This window comes from Ptychodera flava, chromosome 11 (genome assembly GCF_041260155.1).
Source record: "Ptychodera flava strain L36383 chromosome 11, AS_Pfla_20210202, whole genome shotgun sequence".
In the NCBI taxonomy this organism is placed as follows: domain Eukaryota; kingdom Metazoa; phylum Hemichordata; class Enteropneusta; family Ptychoderidae; genus Ptychodera; species Ptychodera flava.
Genome location: NC_091938.1, coordinates 26,492,902 through 26,512,085, shown reverse-complemented (window position 1 = coordinate 26,512,085; position 19,184 = coordinate 26,492,902). Strand labels below are relative to the sequence as shown.

At 36.0% G+C, this 19,184-nt stretch overlaps 1 protein-coding gene across 2 annotated transcripts in view; it reads left to right on the top strand.

Annotated features, from left to right (window-relative positions):
• Positions 1–19,184, top strand: part of LOC139143958 (ankyrin repeat and IBR domain-containing protein 1-like) — a 93,379-nt gene that overhangs the window by 21,886 nt on the left and 52,309 nt on the right. For both annotated transcript variants that reach the window (XM_070714582.1, XM_070714581.1), the window contains exons 4-5: positions 13,241–13,297; positions 15,925–16,050. In XM_070714582.1, coding sequence (XP_070570683.1) covers positions 13,241–13,297; positions 15,925–16,050 — 183 coding nt within the window. The remainder of the gene's footprint in view (positions 1–13,240; positions 13,298–15,924; positions 16,051–19,184) is intronic.

Sequence of the window (19,184 nt, the reverse complement as noted above, 5' to 3'; positions counted from 1 at the left end):
AGAGCATGAACAAAATTAAAAAGGTGGGCGCTGTGTAATGTACAATCTTCCAAATGAAATTAAATGTAAACATGCTTACATGAATTTTTTAAACATCATTTGCTTGTGTATGATGATATATGTTTTCAGTGCAATGGGTAAAGTTTCCATGAAATAGAAGTCAATGAATGTTGGCAATTTGACAATTTTTGCCTTTCATTTTCATGTTCACATCATCGAGAGGAAATCATGACTTGCCAACCGTCAGCCAACCAACAATGTAAATCCACATGTTCAAAATTTTTACTACAGTAACTGATATTCTCATCAGGGTTAAACCAAAAAGGTTATTTTTTCTATCAATATGTTTAAAATGTTTTATTATTATTGACTATACGTGATAAAATTAGTTATTACTCGACATGAGCTGATCTGTCTGTGAAGAAAACTGCCATTGTCATGACCCAAGATGACCTTACAGTTATAGTAGGCACATGGAAGTGAAAGATAAAAGCTTTAGACCTAAGCCAGGAACTATGTTACAATGGTCAGAAATAGCATCACTGGTTCAATATCTGTTTTTTACTTACGTTATTTTTCAAGATTTCTGACATATTCAAGGTTGCAAATGAAAATAGTTGTAAAATGTTGCTGAACTTGGGGTTTCCAATTCTGCTGAATCATCGTGAGCTTAATCCTAAACCTGTCTTAATCCTGAAATAAGACCCCCTTAGTTAATGGTATTTGATAACTACATGTACATGCCACTGTTCTTTTTGATCTTGTCATCCTTAGGTTTCAGCATCGACAGTTTTCGACTGTCTATGGTTTCAGTAGCGCAGTCTGAAGAAAATTGTCATCTCTGTACACTGATGTAGAAGTTCAGGAAAATGGCTGCATGAAATTTCAAAATGAATCAAAGGAAGTTTACAGATGTGTCAGCACAGAAGAATTGATGCTGTCTATTTAATTTATTCTCAGTATTTACGAGCAAAGATGTACCGTATTAACAGATACTGATAAAACCATTGATCAAATGAAAGCATCTGGTAGTCTGGGTTTTCCCTTTCCCAATGCGAATATCACAGAAGTAGGTTAAATGTTGCCAAGAACACACAGTTCTGGTTTCACACTTTTCAGTTTCGCTTGAAGTGCAAATCCAAAGCCTGGAAATCAGTTGATGGGTGTTAGTAGTGAACCGGTATTACTGCCGTCCAGAAGTCCATATGCTATGTTTTGCAACTATTTTAGTTGTTATAAGGTCAAATTTGACATGACATTGATAATAGAAAATGACAAAACAATATATAATAAAAATCGTACAGAAATTACCGTATAAACATGCATATGTATTGATACAGACCAATCCAAATGTTGTTACTTGATTGGAGCAATTATGTACAACTGATCATGTGATGCTTCCCATCTCTATGGTATCCAAACTGTGGACAAAATTTTACATAAATCCAGCATCTTCAACACAGCATTCAATACAATGGGTAAATGTTTTTGAATAAAATAAAATGTATTTTTATGACATGGTTTAAATTGCCTCTGAACAGACAAACAAGATAGCACTTGTATCGCAGCCTTATATCCACTTGCCCATTTACATAATATGCACTGCACATTGCTGGCAGTGTGATCACTTGCTGTTTTACAGAGATATTCGACTTGTCCATCACCTGCTGATGCACAGAACTATATATGCTGTAGTCAAAAGGGCCATTTTTAATGCCCTATTTCTGCTGTGTCGGTCTTGTCCAATGACCCATGAATATTGCTTGCTTCCCATGCTTTCAATTATTGATGAATGCCATGACGTATTTTTAAATGTGTGATGTTGCACTTGTACATATATGTACCATGGCAAAAACGTCACCGTTGCAATAGATGCGAGCGTTTGATAATAAAAACCATCTTCAACTCTACTGTTAACAGAACAACATATTCCCACACAATCCTTTTCCCAATCGAATAATATCAATTGAATATTGTCTCAAGAATTCCGGGTCTGTGCCCATTTTCCTCCGAGGAAGGATACATATCTTTAATTACCACCCCAAGGGGAAGGGTCACTTATCAGCACTTGATAGACTTGTGACAAAAATGTGATCCAAAGTAGCGGCTTTGGGCATGGTATGCGGTATTTGTCTGTGAGATGAGAGAGTGGAAGAGATTAAAAACTGAACTAGTCAGATAGTAGCATAACTGGGTACATTTCAAGGGTGCGGAGTATAATTTGTATTGATAACACGACAAAAAATACATGCATCTGATCAAACGGCATATTTCTCAATGACATCAAAGCCCTGTATTCTGTATACTGTTACACAGGCAAACATTACAGCCATACGAGATGGGTTGTTCCAAGAATTTTTTTGTAGGGCTTTAAATACATTTTGCAAAGTACAATCATTCTTGTATGCAAATTTCCCTCCAAAGGATATTCTTTGCATGACAGCTATCAAAATCATACAAAGCAAGACATGCAGTAAAATTTCTTCTTTGGCCCATGTTGATTGTAGAGTCTCCTGTTTCTAAAAGTTATATTTTCACAAGTTATCTACATGCTGAAAGTGTTCAGAATTGAGCAAGAGAAAGGGGTTCCACCCTCTCATATCAGAAATTTGGAGAAATTGATGTGTGCAATGGTGCAATCAGAGAAGTATTTTGCAGCAGGTAAAACTGTTTGAAAACGACATTGTTTGAGTCACAACATTTAACAATCAAACAATGACTGTCACAATACCGTACATTTTGTAAAAAACACTTCTCAGTTTGCCAGAGATTGCAGATCTGCTATCTTCTTGTGCCATTTGTAAAATCTTACATTTCTGTAAACGATATTAGTGAACCAACGGTCAGAGTCAGTATTTTTTTAATCCATTCGTTATTTGTTTGCACCTTTGGGACTTTACAGCCAGAAAATGACCTCACCAGGCGTGTAATATCTCCTGCTGCAGGCTTCTAATGAAAAGCCTAAGTTATAAAAATATTACTAATAATGAATATTTTACAGTCAAATTACTCCCTATAAAAGCAAGGACATCTTGACCTACAGTACGTTCAATTGTTCATCACTAAGGTAACAGACAAATACATATTGAACCAATTTTCAATTTTATTCCTTCCTCAGGTGTCTAGCATTGTCGCATTTTCTGTCTATGCATTAATGATAACAGGTATAAAACATGTTTTCAGTACAAGAGTCTTATAAGATTCAATATTAATGGGTAGTCTTTGTTCCTAAGGATAGGGACTTGGAGTGATTATGTGCACTCTCCGATGACTAGGCCTGAAAATCAAGATTCGCAAATCAATTGAAGACTTGTAGGACTCGGTTCATTCCGTAAACCTGAAATGTAATTATATTGATTTTGTTGCCATCAGTATCACAAACAGTATTGTTGATGTCATCTGAACCAACCCCTCACCCTTTTCTTTTCACCACTGGCATACATGTCAGGCAAACACTGCACTTTTACCTTTTTTCAATTTTGGTAACTTCTGTGAGCAGAGTGTGAAGATTACCTCTCGTTGTCAAATAATTGTCAACGAGTAAGAAAAATCTTATTCCTGAATCTTGATTGATAGTGAGAGATGTGGGGCCAATGAATAATCTGCAATTGATAATGACACATTACACATTGATTTGCATACTGAAACAATGCTCATTATTCACTTTGTATAATGAATACATAAACTTTAATAGGAAATCAAACATTTAATGCATTGTCCATGTTGATGAGATGTTCTCTTTTCTAAATCACGTCACAGTTTACATTAAATAAATGCTTTTCTTGAAAACTCCAAATGCAGTATTATGAAAATCTGAATCTATAGCTTCCTGAAATTTTCTTTCTTGTGGTACATATTTCTTCTGTAAAAATTAAGACCACTCTCTATCCTACAATTGTTAATCATTATTCACTGAATTTCATAGAGAGATAAGATATTAGTATTGATAAATATGTACCTTTGTAAAGGCACTTCAATGGCAAAAATGATGCATGTTATTCAATGTATATGAACATGTGAATACATGTACATGTCTTATTCAAGGCATGCAGAAAACTAAATGATACAAGGACATGTATAAAGTGCTTTTTGCTTTGTAGGCTCTCACAGGGGGAACATAAACCATAGTTTAGTTATTTCGTGTTGAAATCACCCTCTGGTGATACCTGCTCAATATCTGTATTAACCTTGATACATTCTTCAATTTTACACGCACCACACGTGTGTGTGTGTTTGTGTGTGTGTGTCTATCTCTCTCTCTCTCTCTCTCTCTCTCTCTGTCTCTGTCTCTCTCTCTCTCTCTCTCTCTCTGTGTCTCTCTCTCTCTCTCTCTATCTATCTATCTATCTATCTATATATATGAATGAATGAACGAGAGATGACTCTCGTGTATTTATTGCATTTATAGGCCTCCGGCCCCATTGCAAGGAGTTACATTTCAAAATCTTGTACAATTTTGAAGCGGTATGAAGTACGCACTACAATACAGAAAATAATTTATTCAGAGAGACATTGTTTTCTTAAATTAAATGCCTTATAAAGAAATATACAGAGTTTTCGTAAAATTACATCATTTGAAGACTGTAGTAAGTTGTTAAATTTACATTGGTTCGGGTGGGTAGAGTATTCATTTGGAATATACATAAGACGGAGGTCTTTGTAAGCGGGACATTCTAATAGGAAGTGGAACCCAATTCTCGACTTTGTTTGAATTACAAATTTACAATATCTTTCAGTAGAAGTAATACCTGTGCGTCTACCTTCTTCGATGTTCAGTGGCAGACATCCACACCGAAAACATGCTAATACTTGAAGAAATTTGAAACTAAGACTAATATGTAAATACTTCTCTGGTTCCAATGCACTTTTATAATTGACATAGTTACGCATTTTGGGTTTACAACAAACATTTGCCCACCAATTCTGTTTAGAAACATCTTTAACTCTTAATTCGAAATCTTGTAAAAATTTATTTTTATTACCAACTTGTTGCGCAAACCAAGCATAACCAAAACCATATGTAAATAAAACGTGTTTAACTGACGTAACCCAGGTGTGTCTTCCCAAAGAATCTAGTTTCAAGAGCATATCGTAGGCTTGACGTGGCAACCTAGCAGAAGGTAATTCTATCAATCTTAACCAAAATTTTACACAACGCTTTACAGTTGATACAAAAACAGGAACACGACCACATTCACCTATAACAGCTTCGTTTTGAGCGGATGAAGGAAGACCCAAATATACTCTGCACCATCTTCTTTGTACTTGCTCAAGTTTGTCATAATATTGATAGCCCCATATCTCAGAGGCATACAGTAAAATAGGCAAAACGGTTGCATCAAATAACTTAAAATGTGTATGAAAAGGCAGCCCACCGACTCTCTTACTTGCAGTGTACAGAACTGATAACGCTTTACTAGCTTGATCAGCCAACGTTGTCACAGCCTTTCCCCAACAATTTCTTGATGAAAGTAAAATACCCAAATACTTATAATAACTAACAACCTCAATAGGCTGTCCATTTAAAATCCAACGCTCTGAACGTGACAAGTGACCTCCCCTGCGAAAAACCATAACTTTGGTTTTACCAACATTAACCTGCATGGACCACTTGGCACAGAATTGACCCAGTACATTAATGAGCTTTTGTAGGTTTACAACAGAATCTGCAACTATTGAAACGTCATCTGCATATAACAAAGAAAATAAATTACAATACTCTTGCATTAATTGAATACCCATTACATTGGAGTTAGCAAGCATGTCATTTAATTCTTCGATGAAAACGTAAAAAGAATCGGGCTTAACATGCATCCCTGTCTCACACCCACTGGACAATCAAAATACTGTGAAATTCTGGATCCTGATTTAACACATGATTTAACGTTAGAATACATTGATTTAAGGATATGAAACATCTTCCCACGGGTACCTAGCAAAGCTAACTTGTATAAAAGAAAAGAATGATTGACTCTATCAAACGCTTTTGAAAAATCAACGAATAAACAGTAAAATTTCCCTCCCCTAACACTTAAGTACTTCTGTATCATTGCATGCAAGACAAAAATATTATCAACTGTACTGTGATTTTTTCTAAATCCTGCTTGACAATCTGACTTAAGTCATTATTTTCAGCCCACGTTGATAATCTTTCATTCAAGATGGAAGTAAAAATTTTCCGAAGGTATTTAAAAGTGAAATTCCTCTGTAATTATTAACATTGTTTTTGTCGCCTTTTTTAAACAAGGGGACAATTACACCAACTAACCAATCTTCAGGAAAATGCCCAGAATCAAAATAAAGTTGAACAGAGTATGAAGAAAGGGAGTTATTACATCTGATGAAAACTTAAAAAATTCACTTGGAATACCATCCAACCCTGGTGCCTTTGAACCTTTCAGTCTTTTCAAACTTGACATAATTTCCTCTGTTGAAATAGGCCTATTCAGATCTTCAACAGACCGTGGTGATTCATGGAATGTATCAATGTTTTGTATGACATCATTCACTGTTTGAGAAAAGCTTGTATTATCAGCAAAACTATCTGAACACTGCTCATACAGATCTTTGAAATATTCATACCATTCACCAAGGCTGATATCATTTGAGGTGTGACGTGTACGATTAGTGCAGGATTTTAAGATCTCCCACATGTCTGCTGAACCACCCTTGAAAGCATTTGTAAGTTTTTCTTTCACTGCAGTCTGGTAATCACGCTTTTTAAATCTACAGGTTTCTCTGAAGTCTTTCTTTGCAGCAAAATACTCTGACAAGGCAAAGTCTGTACTTGACTTTCTGAAATATTTCAACTTGTTTAACATAAAACGCTTTTTGTTAACACAGATATTATCAAACCAACCTTCATGTTTGCGATTCACTTTTTGCACGTTAGACCCTTTACATAACATATCTTTGCCAGCAGTTTTCAATGCATTTATGAAATTCTCGATAGCACCATCGATATTTGGCAAGATGTCAATAGAACCTTTCAAAAGATTTGTAACACTACTAGACAATAAATTTTCAAGAAAAGCGTTTCTACAATTTTCGGACCATTTATAACGCATTGTAGTTGTATAATCATGGTCATTTTGGGTTATTACGTAACCATCATTTGTACATACATTACACAGAAAGTTGCAAACTAACGCCATATGGTCCGATTCAGTACGATGACACACTTTAAAATTCTTTACATTACTGAAAAGCTCTGAAGAAAGAATGACATAGTCTACCACACTAGCACCAGCATACGATAAACAAGTAAAATTTCCATCTTGATCATCATCTGTTCTTCCGTTTACAATATGCATACTTTCTTTTTTGCACAAATCAACCAACACTCTACCAGCTGGTGTTACAACCAAGTCCTTAGAATGACGAGGTCTGCAAAACGCATCTGACACGTAGCCAATATCTACTAAGCCTGGAACATGCTCCATTGTATCGTCAATTATATAATCTTCGAGAGACCCAACTCTGGCGTTGAAATCTCCCGCTAAAATAACACAGCAGTCCGGATTATCCGAACGAATTTTAACTAAATAATTATCCAAGTTTTCGATATAAAACGTGGCACTATCTGGCTTTAAATAACAACCACAAAGAATTATTTTTTGCTGACGAGCAAACATGCCCTTGTCGAATTCAATAAAGACACAGTTTTCAAGCTCACTCTGTATTCTTTTGACATTTTCAATCCACTTTCTTGTGTAAATCAGTACCCCGCCACTCGGTCTACCTCTTTGAGACTTTCTTTTGGCTGAATATGAAAATACATTGTAGCCAGAAAACAAATTTACAGAATCTTAATCTTTCTCCGTACAAAATGTTTCTAGCAAACAAACTATATCAAAACTTTGACAGAAGGAAATAAATTCTAAATTATGTACATTCCTTTTCAAGCCCCGTACATTCCATACTAGTAAAGATAACTCACTATGAATTTCATGGCAAGGACCTTGGCCACATCCCTATTGGGGTGTATCTCTATCAAACTTGACAATTCGTTCACATATTTCATCTGTATCTTCATTTACACTGAAAATACGCTTGCAAGTAGTGTCTTTGACCACAAGCTTGTCGTACTGAAGATGAATATTCAAATCCTTATTAAGTTCAAGTAGAGAACGACGATGTTTTATCAATTTGGAACGTATCTTACGAATTCTTCTTGAAAAATCTTCACTGATGGAAATGTTCGTACCTTTTAACTTGAAAGCTTTACGGAGAACTTGTTCTCGGTCCTTATAACTTCCGAAGCAAGTCACGATAGGCTTATAACCGCGTACAAGTGGCGCGTGCTGAATTCTATGAGCCCGATCGATGTCAATCGTGTCCGTTAATTCCAGTTGGTTTCGGATTACACGTGTCACTTTTTCTTCACAATCTTCCCAGCTTTCATTTTCACCATCCTCTGGCACGCAAAAGAAAACTAATTTTTCCCCTGCGTCTATTCCTCAAACCGTCTTTCTCCATTTTAATCGATTTCTCCATTTCAGCGATGTCTGATTTTAAATCTCCCCTAGTGTTACCGAATTACCAGCACGGCCAGGATCCTCAAGTAACTTGTGCACATCTCCCTTCATTTTCTCAAGTTCTGTTAATCTATCGGACTCTTCTTGTATTTGTATTTTGATGTCATTTATGTTATCCTCGACATTATCAAGTCTGGATTGCATAAGCTCAAATTTTTAGCTCACAGTTTGTGTGTCTTTCAGAATTGCATCCAGTTTCTCGTGCAATGCAAAGATATCTCCTTTAGTTGCGGCTACACCACCCCTTACTCGTGGACCAGGGTTACGTTCAACGTTACCAGCAAAAAGCAAAAGACCAACAAGGCACAACTGGATAGCCAATGACACATGGCACCTGAGGGCTGAGAGACGTATCGCCGCCATCTTTGCTGGCTTCCGTTGCCTTGCAGAGTCCCACCACAAAAATACCCAATTCTCCTCCTGTAACTCTGTAAATCTATTCCCATCTTCTATAACTTTAGACTCTGAACCTTTAAACACCTTCTGAGGCACATTTGAAAACTCGGACGAAAATATTTCTTTGGTAATTTTCAAAATATCACGGAGCGCTACACCATACCAGTGCTCAGCACGACTGCTTACGTAACTCCCCTCTATCTATATATATATATATATATATATATATATATATATATATATATATGTATATACTGATATATATACACATTATATATATATATATATATATAATATATATATATATTATATATATATATATATATATATATATATATATATATATATATATATATATATATATATATATATTCAGAAAGCAAATTCCACAGGCCGCAGTGAATACAGTATGTAGAGGCTAGTATCATGCATAAATGTATATTACTTCCATTGTTTTGGTGCTTTAAAATATCATATATCTGTAAGTATTATGTAGAGCAAAATGATTCATGTTTACAATATGCAATGTTATCGTTTACAGCTGAAGTCTTGTCTGAATTTGTCAACAACAACAAATTGGAAATTACATACACATGTATACGAACAAGTTGAAAAATACTTTAGGTAATTGAAGTGATGTTTTCAGGAGAAAAAACTTTTCACTGACAGGACAAACACAAGTACAAGTACATTTATGTAAAGAAGGCAGCCACAGTAACTGTACTCCTGACAATATCTATATCAAATCTTCAGTCATAGCATGGACATCATAGAAACTCAGTTACTTTGCAAAATGCACAGTTACTCTAGAATAACAGTGCAAAAAGATAGCTCTGTTTGTACCTTTGAATTGGAAAGAAATATTCTGTGGCACTTCATTGTTATGATATTCAAACGAATTTCTCATGTGAAAATATTATATTGTTAAATACATATTTGTTTATGTAATCTGAAATTTAGAATAATTTTTCACCTTTCATAATACGCTTGCAGTGGGGGTTTTTAATGCATACAAATTAATTTATTCAGGAATGTCAGAAGTTAACAGTTTGACATTTCTTCAAGTCTTTTGTCTCTGATGTACCACAGTTTTGATATCAATTTAGTTTTAGTTACAGCCTATGGGTAAAATGTGGCAGCAGGTTACAAAGAGGAGGTCGGTGACCCCCATCCTCACTTGTCTCAGTGTTGTACATTTTCTATTTAGTATTTATATTCTGCCCCACGCTCTCAGTTTCATATCCAGATTGAGGCAGCAGTTTGAAAAAATGAAATGATGAATGTGATAAAGCACACACAGGCTAATTTCAGGAATGGAATTGAAGGTTGACAGAGATTTTTTGTTTCAAATTTTGAGTAGTTCATCAGCCAGGGTAGCTACTGGAAATAGCAAGGAGTACATCCACAGAGCAAAGTTAAGGTATCAGGCACCTCAAAAGTGAAAGACTTAAGTTTTGTTCAAACTTTCCTCATTGAAATTTTTAACCACTCTCTTACCAAATCAAAAATAAAAGCGGGGGTCAGCATGCAAATTTTTTTTACTAGAGAAACAAATAACCCAAGATTTACCGATATTTAAAATTCAAGATGGCCACCATCACTGTGTTAACTCTATGGAGAAAAAATAAAATTGTTGATTTTCGAAAAACTAAGCCGGTGAAAAGTTTTCTTTAACCAAGAGCTTTAAAATGAACCCCACAAGTGGTATATCAGAAGAGAATTGTAAAAGTTTGAGAGTTCGAATATCTGTCCCCGAGGTGCGTTCTACCTTAACCTACAGCCATCATCCTTTGAATCAAAATGAAGTGAACTAAAGCCAATGTAATATACCGGTACATAGCACCAGATCATGTACAGTTACTGGTAAGTCCCTACACTGAAGTGGCTCAGTTTTACACACAACAAAAGTAGGGCGAAAGGAATTTTATGTTCTCTTTTCAGAAATTCCATGAGATCTTACACATCCAGTGATTGATGCAGTGCTGAGCTTAGTTTGTGTAGGCAACAGCATGCTGTGGAATATTTCATCCTACGTCAGCGCTGCAACAAATTGCTGAGTTTCTGAGAAAAGGCATCCATCAGATGCAAACTCCCATCAAACTCCCACTCCAAGACAGTTGTACCGTATGACATTTTTGGCCTTTGAATGAAATTTACAGCAACAATTTGAACCAGTTGCAATGTTGAAAAACAAAAACAGATTCCTTTGCAAGTAAAGTACCCTGAAATTTCCATAAAAATTTCATAATCATAAATAAATTAGAACACGGAAGCAATATTTTGTATTCTGCCTTCTTTGTTATGGTAGCTTAGGCATGATATATTCGAAACTTCCAGTTGTGTAATCGGTTTTTATTGCTTCATAAAATATAAATCTTAACGTTTTATTGGAAAATAATGGCATGCACGTGTGAAGGTTTGTTAGTTAGAATTGCATCTTAGCTGTTCAGTAATTTTATACCAAGGAATTGAAACCAGCCTGCCTGTTTACAAATGGAAACCTTCAGCACCCCAAAGCTGGTACAGTACTATTAAAGGTACATTTGCACCGTCAGGAATTAGTGTTTGAGCACAGAAATCATCCAGCTGCTGTACCAATGATTTCTGCCAACAGACTTTCAGTTTCTATGAAGCTAGAAAGTACTGTTTTAGAGAAAAAGGACTAAATACTTGTTGAAAGTTTGTATACCATTTCCTTAAAACCAAGGAAATGTATTCATCACAATATCAAAGACACCATGATCATATTTACATGCAGATCATGACAACATTAACTCATTTCATTGTGCTCAGGTGAAAATCTACACTTGGTGCCAAAGGTCACCAGGAGGTCAAGGGTTAACCTTTTCAATCAAATCCATGTGTCTCTGTATGCCATTAAAGTCACAATAATATATGGGATCAGAGTTTTACCTACTGTCCCAGTGTGGAAATGATTTGGATTTACATACTGTGATGTGTATATGTTACTCCTCCTCTGTCCACCATAGGCAATCTACATTCTCAGCCTTGTCAATAGGGTTTGAAAGCAGATATCTTATCAATACTGTACTCCTGGTTCTCCATATACGTGGACGTACACACAGTACACCTAAAGTCCCACTCCAAGGCTCTATGAGTTGAACATTTACATGGTATGTACATGCTTACAGAACACAGTACGAATCCCTACAGTACATCATGTAATTTCTGTGAATGTCCCAGGGAGATACCAACCCAATTCCTGTTTTAATCCCAGTACTTTTCAAATGTTCATGAATATGAATATTCTGATATCAACTTACACTGTACAGAAAAGTACATGTAAACGGTCACTTATGTCTATAAGTTCTCTTGTCAAATTCTACTCTGGTGCTGGGCTAGGAAGCTGACAGCAATTGAGTACAATGAACTACTGCCTGTCGTACACTCAGTCTGTAACCCTACTTGCTAACTTAATGGTGTACCATACATTACACCAGTATTACTACTGCATTTAATAGCCTCATTATAAAGGCGTAGCCCATACATGTACATGTTGGTATACATATGTGATACCAGCACAAAATACACCCCTGCTAGAGCTGCTACTATTTTCAGAGGAGTCGCAGACACTGCTCATAGCTACATTGTACTCACAGAGATACATGTATACACGTGTTGTTTCTGCCATAGGCGAAAGTGGTAACTGGCCACATGATTCATAATCACATGTGTTATTGCCGAGTGTTATTGTGCAGGTTAGGGACAACAGAAATGTTACCAGGATTCCCCTGTCATTTTACTGTGTTCGTGTTCCCCTTCATACATCAGTGCAAGCAGATTGGGGACAACAGAAATGTTACTAGGAGTCGCACCTCCCCCCCTTCCCATCATTTTACTGTGTTCCCTCTTTGTACATCAATGGAATCAGATTTAAGGCAACAGAAATGTGATTCCCAAATCATATACAGTGTACCAATGTTCTCTAACCTTACAACAATACTGTATGAGCGTATGATTTCAATAGAACCCATACTTTCTATGTATAAAACAGATAGATTGTATCTTTAATCTTTCGTATATACAGTGTTGGTACATGTGAAAGATGTAATTCCTATCTTTCATGCATTGTACCTTATCACAGAGCTTCACTTATGCCTCTGAACAAATGATTTTTAGTTCAAATGTAACAACCAACCAATCATTGACCGCAAATCATTCACATTTATGTGTACCACAGTAACCAAAGTTACTGTAATATACTCATGATCTGGAGCTGAGAGCTATAATTGAGAGAAATTTGTGAAATTCATCTCACTTCCTTCCTTCCTGTCTTATTTCAACAGAAGGGAAACACAGCATTACACTATGCCGCCGATTCAGGACTCAAGAAATCTGTCGAGGTAAGCAGTTTAGATTCACTCGTACACCCTCATTTCCAAACCTTTGCCAGTATTTTACAGCCACAGAAAACACAGCAAGCTTCTGATAAATCATTTGATGTGTTTTTATCTGTATGAAATCAGAGATGTCATTTCCCCCATTCCGTATGCTTCCCTGGATCCCATTTGTTGCTAAGAGAATCATAGTTTCAGGAAAGATGGAGAGTGAGTGTCGGGGGGGAACCTACATGTACATGTAGTAAATTGGTTGTTGCTGTTTTAAGTTTTTGTTGTTTGATGAAACATTACTGTCTTTTACGTGTTTGATAACACATCACAGGTTCCAAGTACACAATGCGTGTATACAAGAGTGTGTATTGCTGAGCACCAGTGAAATTGGTGGGTTGTAGTCCATTTGGAACCCAGATAATTACATGTACATGGACAATCAAGTTACCTAGCAGCAATACAGCTTAAAGGGCCAGTAGCTGTCACTTTTGATGAAATGTTTCAGTATTTATCTTTCAATGACAACGACAGTTGCTTTGATCTACTCCCTAAAGCATGTTGAGGTACACAGTGTCAAGTTTGTCAGCCTGTATATATGTAAACTGCATTGTTATTGTTGACAAAAACGAATTCTGATACCGACTTTTAACAATAACAGTGCATTTTACATGTATAGAGGCTGTGTTGACAAATAGCGGTTGTTTTCAACCTACTTTTGGGATTAGATCAAGAACTTGAAATTGACCTACAAAACAAAAATAGTGAAAAAAATCATCAAAATTTACAGCTACTGGCCCTTTAACCCCTTCACCCCAGTTCCCTGTATTCAGGTCCAACTTTACCATAGAAAACAATGGATTGGGACAAACCATGGTGGTGAAAGGGTTAAAATGACTGCATCAGTAAAACTGGTGTTTCTCTCCTATAAACTGAGCTTTCACAAGGTCATTCAGCCACTAAGCAGTTCACATGTACAATGGAGGAAATAGGAATCAACATTGCCACCATGATCATTGGTGTTCAGGCCATGTAATTAATTTGCCTATCTGTAGATCAGGCGATGGTTTACAGAAATAAATCATAGAGCATGAAGAGATACGATCACATCAGCTCATCTAATTGAATCACCATCAGTGATATACGAACATGGAAATGGTAAACGTGACATGGACACACAACCAAAGCAGCATGCATGTATAGGAAATTCCGAAAGAAAACAACACAGGAAAAGTAGAATCTGCATACTGACAGAATTGCAGCTGACTTTTTATGAAATAGTCGCAGGCAATATGAACTACCACTGCCAGTATTTTTATATTATTACCTGCAAAGGCTGTATCAAATACAACTACTGTAAAATCAAAATGTTTAGTTATTATCAATACTGATTGTAAAATGTGTTTGGTGTTGTCCTTTTGTAAAGTAAGGCTCCAGCAATGAAGGCTACAAGAACATGTGAAATTCAGCATCTGTACCATAGCAAAGAACACAATTGGTCATCAGTAATTTTCTATCTCATCCTGTAAATTCACCTTCATAATGTATTCAGTTCAATGCAAAACAGATAAATGCTTAAAAATGACAGGGCGGCCTACTTATTCCATTAATTAAGTGTGTGGATGACATTGAAATAAATTTGAAGAGTTTCAAATGTATGACAAATCCTTTCATGTCACTGATTCGCTTCGGTAACGCAGTATTGAATGTGTCATTTTTGTGTGCATTTGGGCAATAAACAGGTTCCATATGCCATCAAGGACTTGGGTTGTATGCTGCTAATGCATTGACATTTACTTCACCGGGAACAACAGTCAGCACCTCCCAATCACCTTGATTTGTATTCAGCCAGGGTATTTCCTGTAAATCTGACATCATCCCGCCTTTATACACTTGCAGTGCTCTCTATATCATCACGTTGCTTTTGAACCATAATTCTCTGCTGTGACCCCTCTTGCTTTTTCCTTTTTTTCCTGCAACAATAGACAGAATTTAATGATTTGTATTCTTTCATTTGACTTCAATGACTTCAGCCATACCTCGTTATCATTTGTACCTGTACTATTTTCAGAAATCTTCTCAGAGTAACTCCCAGGTATCATAACCAAGGGCACAAAAAGAAAATTACTCATTCTACAGAGGCTGCGTGTACAGCTTTCATATCACCCGTTTTATTTCATTTCTGTCACATACATGGAGACTTCAATATTGCTGTTACCTGGCTTTCATGTTCCTTTGAAGTTCCTCATATTCCTTGCAATTAATGCCCTTTTGGCTCAAAATTGGTCATGCAGTGACGACATAAATGTTATAACTGAAATTATCAAGATGAAAAGCTAATTCCCCAATTTCTATGGTTATTATTATACACCTCTGTTTGTAGCCACATGGCTTGTATGAACTCAGGAAGGCAAATATCACTTAACTATCTGAACTTGCATGGAATTGTGATATAACTAGCAAATATGTGTACCCTAGCACATATGTTTTGCCATAAAAAACAAATCTTTCATTGAAGACAAAGTCAAGTACTCATATACATATAACAAGGAGAAAAAAAGACTTACAATATTTTCTTTTCGCCTCAAATGGGTATCCCCAACTCAGGAAGGTCAACTTATCACTCACTGTTTGTATTTCAGTTACTGGTGACCCACGAGTCAAAGTTGTTTGTTGAAAACAAGGACAGGTTGACACCCTGTGATGTTGCGGAGAAAAGTAACAATCTCAGCATTGCGCTCTACTTGGAGTCAAAGATGGTATTCTCGGTAAGTGAACCTAAGCATGGCAGTTGTATGAAGTGTATTCATCATAGAATATTCCTCCCCTCTCATGTACCAGTGCTGTTACAAGAATGTCTTACAGTAGAACGCACCTCAAAAGTGAAAGACTTTGACCTTTGCTCAAACTTACTTTTATGAAAATTTCAGCTATACTCTTACCATATAAAGAATAAAAATCACGGGTCACACTATGAACTTTGGAGAGAAATTACCCGACATTTACCGATATTTGAAATTCATGACTGCCATCTCTGAGTTACATGTATCTCTATGGTAGAAAATAAATTTTCCATTTTTAAATACTAAGGCAGAGGAATTTTCTTATTTTAAGAACTTAAAAATGAGCCCTGTGAGTGGAAGATCATAAAAGAATGGTAAAAGTTTGGGAGTTTAGTTTAATTTCATAATTTTTTATTGCTCAAGATTTATTGCTTGAGATTCTACGTTTTGGGTGCATAAACCTTCCATGTCAAGAGTGGCACCATGATTTCGTCCATTTCAGTGAAAGGTGTATTAGATACCATTATGCAAATATTTTTCACTAATTTGTACTGCAATTAGTGTTTCTTTCAACCAGCTGTCTGCCCCCCCCCCCCCACAATAAATAAATTCCTCACCATAACACATACCCAGTAGGAATGTTGGATGTTTAACCCCAACGTAGATAGCACAAATGTACTTGAGACAAATATCACACCAGCAAGATGCCCATTGGTCTATACCGATCGACAACAAAATTAAATATAATTGTAATAAATTGAAACTGGAATAGAAACTATTTTCATAAAGTAGTGGGACAGTTGAGGAGCAAGCATTACTTTTCATTTTGATTTAGAGCTCTGAACGATCTCATCAAATCTTCATTAGTTCTGACTTCCTCTGGCAATTGTAAGCTGTATCTAGCGCATATCTGATTTCATCAAAAATGAAACTGTAGACAACTGTGCAGGATATAATGTAGGTAGCTTTGGTTACACACTGAGTTTATACACTGAATCAGGTGTCTTCTGAGGCGTTCAAACCCCTTGGAATTGTTATGCCACAGTGACATACATATTCTGATATACAACCAGCCTGAGAAAGAGACTGGGACTGATGGTGTAATTTCTTCCTCTCACTGTAGACAAAACTTCCTGTATACAAATAGCTTCTCATTTGCTGCAGCGCATGCTGCTGTTTGCATTGAAGAAGGAACGTTCTTCATTGTCAGGAATTCATTTCTGCTCATCGATGCTGTGCTAAAATCAAGTGGTTATACATGTTGCGGATGTTGCAGTGAGGAAACTTGTGGTTTACAGAGGAAAAGCATGTCTTTTAGGTGTTTGATTTGGCCATGTCAGGGTGGTGGCCTGGTCCCTGGTTTTGTTAATTAAAACGCTCAATTATCCTGCATAGTCTTGTCTACATCCTCCTTCAATTCCCTTGTGCTGAAAACAAGACTGCGGTTTCAGGTCTCTGCTCAAATGAAATGCGGTGTCAAGTTAATGATATTACTCAGGAAGACTGTAAATCAAGCTAACTTAATCCACTATCTATAAATTAAACGTGTTAGTACATGAGTTAAGTACACTGTTTTCTCAGGCGTTTTAGATTCTAGACATGTACAGGCTTTTATGTGCAGTACATGTCTGCAGTTTTGTATCTGGTGACTTTTAAACGTGTTTGCAACTTAACACTGAAGAGCTGCTAATTACGAAGGAAGAACGATATGCTCAGCATTTGGACCAGTTGTTTAAGTACAGTACATGTACTGTACGTACATGTGTATTATTTGTCAGAGTACAATGCTGGAATCTATAAGTCTTGACTCTGCTTCACCAGTCAGTTGTGTTGACAACCTAAACAACATTCAACAATGTGCTACAGAATAAATATCTACAGAATCTCCATGTGTAGCAGATAAGTTTTATTACAAAAAAATACTGACAGAAAAAAAGGACAAAATACACACAGAACATATATATATATATATATATATATATATATATATATATATATATATATATATATATATATATATATATATATCCAAACACACACATATATTGGATATATTGGATATATATATATATATATATATATATATATATATATATATTGTGTGTGTGTGTATCTGTGTCTGTACTGTTTATATACATAAATTTATATATATATGAAACCTTATAAATTTCATGCATGTAGATAGACTAATAGACATGATAGCTAGATATTTAATTATATTACACCTATTATACACACACACAAATATATATATATATATATATATATATATATATATATATATATATATATATATATATATATATATATATATATATATATATATATGTACATAAACCTGGTTAATTTTATTACCCGTCTGTGTGTGTGTGTGTGTGTGTTCTGATAGATATCATTAATTGCCACCACCGCCAGTGTTATGGTTTGAAGTTAGTAAAGATCTCATGATTACACATTTTGCCACAAACTGTCATTAGCCCTTCCTGTTTCATGCCTTTTCCAGCTCATTTGGCAAGTCTTTAAGATAATACAGGTATATCATCAATATGCAAGCATACACTGTGGAACGTAAAAGAGATCTGCAATTAAGATGCACGTGATACGGCAAACGGCAAACTTCATCCTGTGATTTGCATTCCTGTCATGATTTCAAATTACATGAATGTGTTAATACCGGCGACAGATTTATATCCAGGAATTGACAAGTGATCCTGCTGTATTTTCACTTCACACGGCACTCCGGCATAACAATGCGGCTGACTAATGCCAAAGAGGATGTCGATTCCGTATTGTTAGCAGTTCTTTACATTTTTTTACACCATCTGAGGCATGGCGTCAGATCCAATAAACAGAGAAATATACATATACATGTGCATGCAGCTTTGCAAAACATGCATCGTTCTTGGATACTGCTGTGTCTTTTGATACAGAAATATCACCCAGGGACTCCAGGTGCCTTCCCTGGAAATTATCAATTTGAAGGCCGACATGAAGCAGTCCAACCAGGAAATGGCCTTTCCTTCCCTCTCGGCATCAGGCAAACAACTCTGCAAGCTGCACTTTGCCACTTACAAGTAGCAAAATGTTTGAAATTTGCAAATAAACAGTAATTTTGCTCT